The following is a 12,977-nucleotide window of genomic DNA, read 5'->3' on the forward strand; positions in this document are numbered from 1 at the left end:
GAAACACACACGCACATTAAAGCGCAAATGCCTTTGACTCAGGAAAAGATTCGGAACATTGGACTCAGGTGTGACAATTTACTACAGAGGAGCACCACCTGGAGGCCACCGTCCAGTACTGCAGCGGAAGTTTCGTTAATATTTTAAAGATCTGATCAGTTCAGTGTTTAAGACACAGGGATTTTTTTCTCTCCCCACAATCCATCGGTCAACAGTTTTTAATTAGTTAAAAAGTTAGTGTAAATGGCAAAGAAATTTAGACAGAGGTGTGCAATGTTACAGCTTTATTATGTTGTCAAATTAAAGGTATAAAAATAAATAGATCTCAAATATTTCCACAGCATGGAGAGATTGAGGGAGAGAGGGACAGAGCAGAGAGGAGGGAGAGAGGGAGAGAGAGCGAGGGGGGAGAGAGAGAGAAAAAGAGAGAGGGAGAGAAAAAGAGGAGGGAGTGAGGGACAGAGCAGAGAGGATGGAGAGAGGGAGAGAGAGCGAGGGGGGAGAGAGAGAGAGAAAAAGAGAGAGGGAGAGAAAAAGAGGAGGGGGAGTGAGAGGAAGGGAGAGAGAACGAGGGGGAGAGAGCGGAGCGGAGAGAGAAAGAGAGAGAGAGAGGGAGAGAAAAAAAGGAGGGAGAGGGAGAGAGAGAGGAAGAGAGGAGGGAGAGAGAGAGAAAGGGAGAGAGAGAGAAAAAGAGGAGGGAGGGACAGAGCAGAGATGAGAGAGCGAGGGGGAGAAAGAGCGGGAGGGAGAGAGAAAAAAAGGAGGGAGAGAGAGAGGAAGAGAGAGAGGGAGAGAGAGCGGAGGGGAGAGAAAAAGGGAGAGAGAGAGAGAAAAAAAAGGAGGGAAGAGAGAGGAGGGAGAGGGAGAGCGAGGGGGAGAAAGCAGAGGGGAGGGAGAGAGGGAGAGAGAGCGAGGGGGGAGAGAGAGAGAGAAAAAGAGAGAGGGAGAGAAAAAGAGGAGGGGGAGTGAGAGGAAGGGAGAGAGAGCGGAGCGGAGAGAGAAAGAGAGAGAGGGAGAGAAAAAAAGGAGGGAGAGGGAGAGAGAGAGGAAGAGAGGAGGGAGAGAGAGAGAGAAAGGGAGAGAGAGAGAAAAAGAGGAGGGAGGGAGGGACAGAGCAGAGAGGAGAGAGCGAGGGGGAGAAAGAGCGGGAGAGAGAGAGAAAAAAAGGAGGGAGAGAGAGAGGAAGAGAGAGAGGGAGAGAGAGCGGAGGGGAGAGAAAAAGGGAGAGAGAGAGAGAAAAAAAGGAGGGAAGAGAGAGGAGGGAGAGGGAGAGCGAGGGGGAGAAAGCAGAGGGGAGGGAGAGATAGAGAGAGGAAAAGAGAGAAGGGAGAGAGAGAGAGAGAGTTGAAGACAGAGATTGTGGGAGAGGGTAGGGACAGAGCAGAGAGAGAGCAAGGGGAAGAAAGCGGAGGAGAGAGAGGGAGAGAAAGGGAGAGAGAGGAGGGGAGAAAGAGGAAGGAAAGGGAGAGAGCGAGGAAGAGAGAGAGAAAGGGAGAGAGAATAGGAGAAAACGGAGGGGAGAGAGAGAAGGAAGGAGGGAGAGAGCGGAGGAGAGAGAGGGAGGGAGGGAGATGGAGAGACAGCGAGGGGGATAGAGTGGAGAGGAGAGGGAGGAAAAATGAGAGAGAGGGAAAAAGAGAGAAAGAGAGATATAGAGAGAGAGAGTTGGAGAGTGAAGGCGCGCCCCGTGTTATTATACAGAAGTATAGTCCTTTTCTATAGGAAATATCCGCTCCTGACGTCCATGGTGGGTTTCGGGAGAAGCGACCTCTGTGCCCGCAAACAACAATTATATACAAGAAGTAAAGAAGAACAGCCTGATTCTAAACAAACTGATTTAGATCTGAATTTCCACAAATATTTGAATCCTCTGAAACCCATTATTATAACATAATTAGGATTCAATTTTCCTGAATCCAGCAAAATCGCAGCCAGCTGCACAAGAGAGGTAACAATAACCCCCAAATGTATCCGTTATACTCCCGCCTCCTCGATTCTCCGCACGTCCGTCCTGTCACTACTCGGTCCTCACATTCTTGTTTTTGTCTTTTTTTCGTTCAGGTCTTCCCATGGGCGGCTCTGCTGACGAGGCCTCACACCGACACATGAGCGCGATGCAATAATTCAGGTCCGTGACGTTCATTGCTCCCCACATGGCCGTGCGGGGTCCGGTCAGCAGCAGAAGAGGGAAACCCTCGAGGTGGAAGAAAGACAAAGAGGAGCCGATCGGAGGGACAGGCAGGACGGGCGTGCGGAGGACCCAGGAGAGGGGTTATAAGAGTTTTGATTAGAGTCTGAATATTTGAGCAAACTAATTAAACCAATTTGTTTAGAATTTATTCAGTGTGAATCTATTTACTCTAATTAACCCCCCAATTGGAATCGAATGTCAGGAACCTAACACAGCTCCAACAATAAGACAAGATTACAGCAAAGTCAGGAGGTGGGAATGAGGTCACATAAAGAAGAAATCCGGCAGGAAAGGTTTCCTAAATTGTCCTACTCTTCTTCGTGTTCTTGCATAGAGTTTCCTCATTGGTTATTATAGACCATGTGACCTGAAGATGACCACTGCCTCTGCACTCAAGTATCACATTGTGGTCATCTACCAGAGCAGGACATGGCCTCCACCTCCATCATACATGCTCAGTGTACAGGAACCATGACATCACGGTAACAGGTGGTGACATCATTCATGGTGACAGAATGTCCAGGAAACGTCTTCAGTATTTACAAAAATAAGAAAAAAATGCACAAAAATCTCGAAATAGTCATTCTATGTCACTTCTAGTTGACGTCACATCATTTCTCTACAGTTGTCAAGATTAGAGAGTCACAGACCCCACGAATAACGATAGTTCTTGGCAGGTGGTCCCGTCTGTCTGCTGTGAGGCGTCGTCAACCAATCCCAGGACCGCCGGCTGCTCAGTCTCATTCATCTCTGGGGATGTACCACTGTGGGCCGGTGATGGAGTCGGTGTAATCGGTGTCAATAAGATTCCTGCAAGACAAGTCAGAAGGTGAAGGTGTATCAGGCGTAAGGACGGGGTCACATGGACTTTACTTACATGGAAATTCAAGTGGATTCCCCTAAAAATCCACATCAAAGAGTATTTGATGAGTATTTTTCATGTGGATTTTGAAGCAGATTGTTATCAAAAGTTACGTCAAAAGCTCCTTGTGAACAATCCCTAAAGTGACAGCTATGTACGCACAGAGCATGTGAGGAGGGCTTTCTGGAGTGGACCCTCTTTAAATTCCTATTCAAAAACTCTTCCTTTTTATATCTATGGGAAATCCACTTTTTCTGTTCACATGAGAAGTTTTTGAGTATTTGTTTTCCCTAAAAAAAATATTGAAAACACATGTTGGGGAAATAAATTAATATAATTTCCTTGAAGACAATTCTGATGGAATCAGCTCCAGATGAGGCACCGTCCAATCAAAAAGCTGGTTTATGCTAGAAAATCTCATTGTTTTTGAAAACAGAACCTAAGGAGCACTTTGCACACTACGATATCGCAGCTGCGATGTCGGTGGGGTCAAATCGAAAGTGACGCACATCCGGCGTCGCTGTCGATATTGTAGTGTGTAAAGCCTTTTTGATACGATTAAGGAGCGCAAAAACATCCAAATCGTATCATCCGTTTCCATAATTTCGGAAGGCCGATGTTACGATGTTGTTCCTCGTTCCTGCGGCAGCACACATCGCTGTGTATGAAGCCGCAGGAGCGAGGAACATCTCCTACCTACGTCCTGCGGCTCACGTCGGCTATGCGGAAGGACGGAGGTGGGCGGGATGTTTACGTCCCGCTCAGCTCCGCCCCTCCACTTCTATTGGCCACCTGCCATGTGACATCGCTATGACGCCGCACAACCCGCCCCCTTAATAAGGAGGCGGTTCGCCGGCCAGAACGACATTGCAGGGCAGGTAAGTGCATGTGAAGCTGGCGTAGCAATAATGTTCGCTACGGCAGCTATCACCATGATATCGCAGCTGCGACGGGGGCGGGGACTCGCGCGCTCGGCATCGCAAGCATCGGCTTGCGATGTCGTAGTGTGCAAAGTGCCCCTAAGATTCCATGTACACACCTTTACAGCGAGCACAGACACAATTTGGATTGATGAGGGTCCCCTACAATTTTGTTCCATGGACCTGTAGATTCTATTTGTGCCGCCATATGGTGCTTCTGTAATGGCCGCTTTTCACGCTGTGATCTCGCTAGCGAGATCGCTAGCGTGCGTACCCGCCCCCATCGTTTGTGCGTCTTGGGCAAATCGCTGCCCGTGGTGCACAAAATCGCTCGGACCCGTCACACTACTTACCTGCCTAGCGACGTCGCTGTGACCGGTGAACCGCCTCCTTTCTAAGGGGCGGTTCGTTTGGCGCCATAGTGACGTCACTAAGCGGCCGCCCAATAGAATCAGAGGGGCAGAGATGAGCAGGACGTAACATCCCACCCACCTCCTTCCTTCCTCATTGCCGGCGGCCGCAGGTAAGGTGAGGTTACTCATTCCTGCGGTGTCACACATAGCAATGTGTGCTGCCGCAGGAACAACAAACAACCTGCGTCCTGCAACAGCAACGATAATTAGGAATAGGGGAGCGTGTCAACGATTAATGATTTTGAATGATTTTGCGACCTTTTTCAATCGCATGTAAGTGTCACACGCAATGACATCGCTAAAGAGGCCGGATGTGCTTCACGAATCCCATGACCCCAACGACATCGCTTTAGTGATGTCGCTGTGTATAAAGCGGCCATAAGACTATGCGTCCTGACGTCACCAGACCAAGACTATGGAACAAGAAGCAATATGACACAACCCATTGATGTCTTCTCTTGGTGTTTTCGTCCTCACTGGCAAGGAGATATTCCCAGATACACCCAACCTCTCCGGAGGGGACCACATGGGCCTCTAGAGCTCGTGCTCACTATGCACCATTCCCTCTACTTCTGCACTGTCCACCCTTCACCTCCTTTTGTTAGCACATTGTCCTACACAGCTCCATAGCCACCTCTTTTACAGAATATCCGCACCCCAGTTTAAGGCCATCTGTTGGCTTCATGCTCTCTTGATGGGTACCAGCCTTGGTCAGACTAGCAGGTTGGTTGTGGTATCGAACAATATTGCATTGTGGTTCCTGGAAACCAATTTCGAAGACTGAATGAAAGGTGCCGGAGCCAAGCAATGCCGCCGGTAGTTTATATGGTGGTTTGGAATAACCATCTCATCCTGTTCATCTTTTTTTCACATGAACTCTGAGGAGATTCTTAAATAAATGGGTTTAAACCTCAACCGCAACTGAAGTCCCCAAGTCTTGAAGACCAGATCTCCAATTTCAGGTTTTCTAAAGAAAAACATTAGACTCTATGCCGCCTAAAACTTGGAAATTCATAATTAAAACTCACCGTGAACTTATCTCGACCTTCCCACATCTACGTAACGGTATTACCACCAGGATGATCACAAGTAGGATGAGGAGCACGGCGAGGAGAGCGGAGACCCCTCCAATCACCCCCGGTCTGCTGATCCGAGTCTGACAGTCCTTCCCAAAATACCAGAAATGTCTGGTATCGCGACATCTGCGGAGAGAGAGGGGATGATGACAGAGGGCAGGACTTCCCATGTGGTGCGAGATCAAACTGGGTTCTTGGGTTTGAAGCCTTGAAGATCCAGATGGAGAGACCTGATAACATTTCTGCCCTTTCTTAGAACCCCAAGTTACCTTCCTATAGCTTCTACCTTCTCTATATTACATATCGTGGGTCCCTCAGAGCTGTGGTCTTCACTTTTCTTGTAGCCATTTTTAATTTTGATTTTTATCTCCATCGTCCCTTCCATATCTCACATCTGCGTTGTACGATGGCGCCTTTATATTGTGATATTTGGACTTACACACACTCGGGGCCTGTGTTCAGTAGCTTGCAGTCTCCGTAGTGGCAGTTCAGCTCCCCGGGCGCTCCGGGCACACAGACCGACACACAGCGAAACACCGAGTCTGTATTGTCAGGGAAGTAGAATTCAGAAAACCCAGGAGGGGCGTGCGCATGGCAGAAATCTGAGTGAAACCAAAGTAAGACACATCACCATCAAACATAAATAAAATGACCGTTATACAGAAGATACAGCAGAAGAACCTTCCTATAGTGCCAAGACACCTAACAATGGAGCCACAAATCCAGCAAAGCTACTAACCACTATCCTAACACAACACTATCAATATTAAAGTGATTGAGTTCCTGTACATTTATTACCTGCTTTATACTCCAGAGCTGCACTCACTATTCTGCTGGTGCAGTCACTGTGTGCATACATTACATTAATGATCCTGAGTTACCTCCTGTATTATACTCCAGAGCTGTACTCACTATTCTGCTGGTGCAGTCACTGTGTACATACATTACATTACTGATCCTGAGTTACCGCCTGTATTATACTCCAGAGCTGCACTCACTATTCTGCTGGTGCAGTCACTGTGTACATACATTACATTACTGAGTTACCTCCTGTATTATACTCCAGAGCTGCACTCACTATTCTGCTGGTGCAGTCACTGTGTACATACATTACTGATCCTGAGTTACCGCCTGTATTATACTCCAGAGCTGCACTCACTATTCTGCTGGTGGAGTCACTGTGTACATACATTACATTACTGATCCTGAGTTACCGCCTGTATTATACTCCAGAGCTGCACTCACTATTCTGCTGGTGCAGTCACTGTGTACATACATTACTGATCCTGAGTTACCGCCTGTATTATACTCCAGAGCTGCACTCACTATTCTGCTGGTGCAGTCACTGTGTACATACATTACATTACTGATCCTGAGTTACCTCCTGTATTATACTCCAGAGCTGCACTCACTATTCTGCTGGTGCAGTCACTGTGTACATATATTACATTACCATTACTGATCCTGAGTTACCTCCTGTAATATACTCCAGAGCTGCACTCACTATTCTGCTGGTGCAGTCACTGTGTACATACATTACATTACTGATCCTGAGTTACCTCCTGTATTATACTCCAGAGCTGCACTCACTATTCTGCTGGTGCAGTCACTGTGTACATACATTACTGATCCTGAGTTACCTCCTGTATTATACTCCAGAGCGGCACTCACTATTATACAATTTTTTGGAAGTGTCCTGACTGTCACTTCTGGTGACTATGGATATTGCGCGGATCCAAGTACAAAGCAAGCGATCACCGTGTGGAGTGGTTGCGTCCTGTGAATATGCAGGAGGACTATCCTCCGGTGGAGTTAGGCTTCTCCCCCGCGGTCTACCCATTACACCATTGAGGGGCCTCGGCTCTCACCTGCATAATCGATTTTTCCCGGAGTTGCACGAATGGAGGAATTACTAAAGCAATACAAGCCTGGAGAAGACAAAGAGCGGGGATTAGGTAATGACCCAGAACTGTAAAGGGCAAACGCCGCTAATTTGGGGGGATAAAGTCTATAAAATCCTGGAGCAAGTTATAAAGGTCACTGCAGTTTTAGAAGAAATCAACCCCTTTACATCAGCTGATTGGGAACAACAGAGGAACCAAGCATGCAAAATCCACCCAAAATGTCCCTCAGCTGGAGGACAATGGTAGTTTCCCAATATATGTCTCCTCCATTATGAATGGTATAAGTACCGTGGTCTTCTTCCCCACATTTGTTTGTGGACTGGTAGGTGGCCTGGAGTTTAGATACCATATCGCTCACTGTTGTGCTAAGATTGTGGCTCAGCACCTGCCGGGGCCCAATGGGGAGGGCGATCAGAGCCAAATAGCTGACATCAACGCTTCCACTCCTATCACAAAGAGAAAAAAAGATGATGTTCTGTGGAAATCAACGTCACACCAGTCCATAGGCCGTATGTGGTACTACGCCTCAGTGACATTCACTTCAGTGAAGCTGAACTGCAGTACCACATACAACCTGTGGATAGGCGTGGCGCTGTTTCTATATACAGTTGAAACCCTTAGTTTCCCTCCGCTCTCTATACAGATACTTCTGCAGGCTTTTCCCTTCCCACTCTATACAGACACATTTGCAGGTTTTTCCCTCCGCTCTCTATACAAACACATCTGCAGGTTTTTCCCTCCTCTCTCTATAAAGACACATCTGCAGGTTTTTCCCTCCTCTCTCTATAAAGACACATCTGCAGGTTTTTCCCTCCTCTCTCTATAAAGACACATCTGCAGGTTTTTCCCTCCGCTCTCTATACAAACACATCTGCAGGTTTTTCCCTCCTCTCTCTATAAAGACACATCTGCAGGTTTTTCCATCCTCTCTCTATAAAGACACATCTGCAGGTTTTTCCATCCTCTCTCTATAAAGACACATCTGCAGGTTTTTCCCTCCTCTCTCTATAAAGACACATCTGCAGGTTTTTCCCTCCGCTCTCTATACAAACACATCTGCAGGTTTTTCCCTCCTCTCTCTATAAAGACAAATCTGCAGATTTTTCCCTCTGCTCTCTATAAAGACAGAGAGCGGTGGGAAAAACCTGCAGATGTGTCTTTATAGAGAGCGGAAGGAAAAACCACAGATGTGTCTTTATAGAGAATAGCGGGAAAAACCTGAAGATGTGTCTTTATAGAGAGTGGAGGGAACTTCTGGTTTCAACTGTATATTGAAACAGCGCCATATCTATCGACAGGTTATATGTGTCATTACAGTTCAGTTTCATTGAATTGTATATATGAATATATATTCATAAAATAATATATATATATATATTTATTTTTTTTAACTATTTTATGAATGCACTAATTAATGGAGAAAGAATTCCAAATAGACGTCTGTATACATAATTATGTAAGCCCAGACGTACATTGTAGTTATCAGGGATTCCTAGGAGATCATAAATTAGTTGCACATTCAAGTCCCCCAGATAGACTGATAAAATGTAAAAAATCTTTTAATAAAAAAGTTCTAATTTTTTTTTTATTTGAATAACTTGAAAGGTTTTTATTAGTAGTTTTTTCGTCCTGGAAATTAAAAAAAGAAAAAAAAAGCAATTTTGTTAAAGTAAAAGTCAGATTTTTTCAAAATACAAACTTATTTATCTGATATGTTGAACATCACAAAATAGAAATGATAAAAATCACCAGGATTGTCTAAAAATAATCAAAAAGTCATATGTGTCGTAAAATTATACTAATAAAAAATGCAACTCAAAAATTCAGAAAATCCTCAAATGAAAAAATGTGAAAATTATTGGTCTCAATTATATATATTATAGAGACACAAAACAATAAAAAATAAAATAAAGGCAATAAAATATAAATGGAAAACTAAATTAACCTTCAAAGTAAATGGTGGAATTCAAAGCTCCAACTCGTCTTACAGAAAACAAGTCATCATAAGGCTCCGTTGATAGAAAAGTAAAACAATTTATCGGAGGTAAAAAAAAAACAAAAGATAAAAAAGATCTGGCGGCAGAAAGAAGGGATCAGTTTTTGTAAAATATAAAAGTTGTAATATGAACAATCGCTTTCAGATACTTCTCGACTTTTGCTTTTTGTTATTTTTCTGTTCACGAAGCCTCAGAATTCCTATCGATACTCACGTGAAAACGATATTTGAAAATCCTTTGAATTCTGTCACGTTTTTCAGAATCGCACGTATCTAAATGGACAAGGAGAAATTTTGGGAATAATTATTTTTTTCTGCATTTTTTTTTTTTTCTGATAAATATTTATTGAAACCAGAATAAAAACAACCTGAAAAAAACAACCCAATCACACCCTCAGGTTATAGGTTTCCTGGTATTTTGTTGTTATTTTTTCAGATGATTATAAATTATTTCTATAATAGATACTTTAGAAAAAAAACAAAAACCCCGATGTCCTAAGGCAGCGACTCCCATCCGAGGCATCTGAGTTTTTTAAGGACTGGGCTAGGGGTGTTCAGGAGTTATTTCTTTCACAATTACCCAGCTTTAAGCTTCCCGAGGAGAGGAACATCTGTTCCCTAATGAAGAAAGCGTTAGCAATTTTTAACCTTAAAGACTAATAAACAAAATGGGAAGATGACTATGAATGATGGTAACTGGTGCTAAAAATCTAAGTAAAATAAGAGGAAAAATTACTTCCAGCTCCTTCTAAAATACAAGTCTTTAATGAAAAATTGTGAAATAGGAATTCAATGAAAAATCCCAAGAACACAGAGGAATGCCACGCGTTTCACATGCACTCCGGCGTCCTTTGTCTGAGTCCTTTGTCTGAGTCCTTTGTCTCAGCTAAGACATAAAACGCCGGAGTGCATCTGAAAATGCTTTCCTCCGATGTTTTCTTTCAATTTTTCAAGGAATATCTGTTACAAGGAGATTTTTGCAAGCATTGCTGACTGTCATGGCGGCGTCAGGATTTGCGGAAACTCCATATTCTTGCACTCTGCCTGCTAACTTCTCTGATGTCTGTGATCAGACACGGGCATCAACTCACAAATCTGTGGACAAAGGGCAGGCTAGCAAGAGTTAATCTCTGCTGGGCTGCTTATTAGTCTCCTTTAGTCACATGCTATGGGAGAGCCAGTCACATTCGCTCCCCACCTATATATGCTGGCTGGACTTCTCTTATAGTGCCAGCTATAGCCTTTCTATACCTGGCCTGGAGAGGTGGATTTAGCCAGGCTTACTGGTGGTTGTGGTGTTATTACTGCAAGCGGTTGTGGTGTTAATGTGGCGCCCCTGACCTGGTCAGGCACCACTGAGTACTGCACCCATGCTGGGGACAGTACAACACAGGTAATCCAGAAGGCTGACCGGGGTGTGGAACACAGGCGCATAGTGATCAGGTCTCACACATGTACCCATGAGAGGACCCCTGGGGATCCCAGGAGGGGGCCAAAAGCCTCCATCTCCTCTCAAGGGGTGTGGTAAGAGAGTCTGGTTGCTAGGTGGCGTAGGCAGGCACAAAAGGGAAAAGAGAAGGAGGAGTAAACAGTCTAGAGTCTGCAGCAGAGTGTGGAGGAGTGAGGAGCAGGAAAGTGAAGCTCAGACAGGAGCAGCAGTGAAGGTCCCAGATGTGAGCCAGGCAGTGCAGAGTCCAGGGAGCTCGAGTGAGGAGCAGATCCCGTGGGCTGCTGTAGTCTGACAGCGTCCGCGCAGTGGCTACCGACGGGGGAGAACGGTCACCTAGGAGTGCTACCCGAAACCCATCTCAGCTAGAGAGAGAGCACGGAGTGGGAAGTAAGGAGACTGCTAGGGAGAACCAGGCCCAAACGGGCGGCAGATCCCGAAGCGGAGATAGATCCAGCTTTCTTTTGCTAAACCTGCCGGTGTGGGGCTCTCAAAGCCCACGCCACAACACCACAAAAGCCGCAGCCACGTAGCCACAGTTAGGGCCCATAGGTCACATCAGGCAAGCAGCTGGAGTGGCCTGGTCCAGGCGACAAGCAAACGGCAACCGAAGGGGAGAGAGGCTGCAGCATCTTCCCTGGGTGACCCCCATAGGGACTCAAAGTCGGGGTTACCCCAAACCACCAAGGGCTAAGGAAGGCGAGTTAGTAGTCACCCTCACAAGTCAGCCTGAAGGACACCTGGTTCCCACTTGGTTCATCCCAGCTACGCCCGGGTCACTCACCCTGCCATCAACTGTGAGTAAAAACCCTGAAAGACATCCTGCCTGTGTTGAGTCATTCTGCGCCTTGTGGTTCTACGCACCTACACAGGGCCCTGGGGCTTGCCTCACTCTCAGGAGGCTATTCCAACTAACTGCACTCACCATCAGCCCCAGGCGTCCCTCAACCTGCAGTGGCGGTCCCTACTGGCCGCAATACTGAGAGTGGCGTCACGACAAGAAGAAGATCTCCTACCTGTGACAGGATCCAGCCGAGTGGAGTCCCTGAAGGTAATGCACCGACACTACACCTGTGGGGCTTCACATTAACCCTTGTTGACCTTTTGTTGCTGCCTTACTTCTCTTGCTTTTCTCTTTAGTTTCTTACTATTTATTCCTGAGAGTGTGCAGTGTGACTGAGTATCTGTAATTCCTGCATCATCTGTGTTTCCATAACACCCCTGCCCCTTCATTCCCTGGGGGGGACAGATTAGCTCTGGTCAGGAGAATAGCACGGCATGGGACTCCGGCATCTCCACCATTAGGGGTAATCCATAGGTTAGGAGCCTCCTGTCTCTCGCTATCCCACCGTTACATTGTAACATTTTCTATTTTAAATTGTTATATTAAAAACATGCATTTTAGCAGGAGATGGAAGTAATTTTTCCTTTTATTTTGATATTCCTTATTTTGTCAGATTTCCTACAATGAACTGTACTGGGTTAGTCGTCTACAACTTTTTTCTTTTTTCATCTAAAAAAAATCAAAATCATTAATTCATTTGCATTTGGCCAGAAAATTTGATTGGTATTGCATTTATTCGATGCATATCAAATGTTCCTCGTTATACTCTAGGGCAGTGGTTCCCAAACTCCAGTCCTCGTGGCCCCCAACAGGTCATGTTTTCAGGATTTCCTTAATATAGCCCAGGTGATGCCTTGGTAATGATTCCACCACCTGTTCAATAGTAAGGAAATCCTGAAAACATGACTTGTTGGGGGCCATGAGGAAACACTGCTCTAGGGTCTCTGCAAATGTTAACAAATTAAAAAAAAACCTAGCATGGCCACCTTGCCGCTCAGCTGTCCCGATGCTGCAGGTCCCTGCCTGGTCTCCCTCCGGTTCCAGTCTCCATGGCATGTGGTGATGTCCTCTTCTGTGTCTTCGTTCATTCTACACCCAGCCAATGCATATCTTGACGTCAGGTCATCACGGTGTGTTGCCCAAAGTCTACGCACGATGCAACACCCTGACATCATCGAGACATTATTCAGGTCTATTCAGTGCCGGAAGCGCCTACGAAGACTGACAGAAGACGTGGAAGAGGAGGCTGGAGCCAGAGGAGACTAGCGGGATACCAGGCGGAGAGCTGCGGCAGCAGGACCGGTGAGCGGTCAGATGAGTAGAG

At 45.9% G+C, this 12,977-nt stretch overlaps 1 protein-coding gene across 1 annotated transcript in view; it reads right to left on the reverse strand.

Annotated features, from left to right (window-relative positions):
- Positions 1-1,670: 1,670 nt before the first annotated feature.
- LOC142251718 (mucin-3A-like) overlaps positions 1,671-12,977 on the reverse strand; it is a 22,639-nt gene continuing 11,332 nt past the window's right edge. Inside the window, exons 4-9 of the mRNA XM_075324775.1 lie at positions 9,577-9,635; positions 7,655-7,812; positions 7,331-7,390; positions 5,902-6,064; positions 5,415-5,588; positions 1,671-3,001 (exon numbers count right to left, since the gene is read on the reverse strand). Of these exons, the coding sequence (XP_075180890.1) occupies positions 2,932-3,001; positions 5,415-5,588; positions 5,902-6,064; positions 7,331-7,390; positions 7,655-7,812; positions 9,577-9,635 (684 nt within the window). The 3' untranslated portion in view covers positions 1,671-2,931. The remainder of the gene's footprint in view (positions 3,002-5,414; positions 5,589-5,901; positions 6,065-7,330; positions 7,391-7,654; positions 7,813-9,576; positions 9,636-12,977) is intronic.

Source organism: Anomaloglossus baeobatrachus, chromosome 9 (assembly GCF_048569485.1).
Source record: "Anomaloglossus baeobatrachus isolate aAnoBae1 chromosome 9, aAnoBae1.hap1, whole genome shotgun sequence".
Classification (NCBI taxonomy): Eukaryota; Metazoa; Chordata; class Amphibia; order Anura; family Aromobatidae; genus Anomaloglossus; species Anomaloglossus baeobatrachus.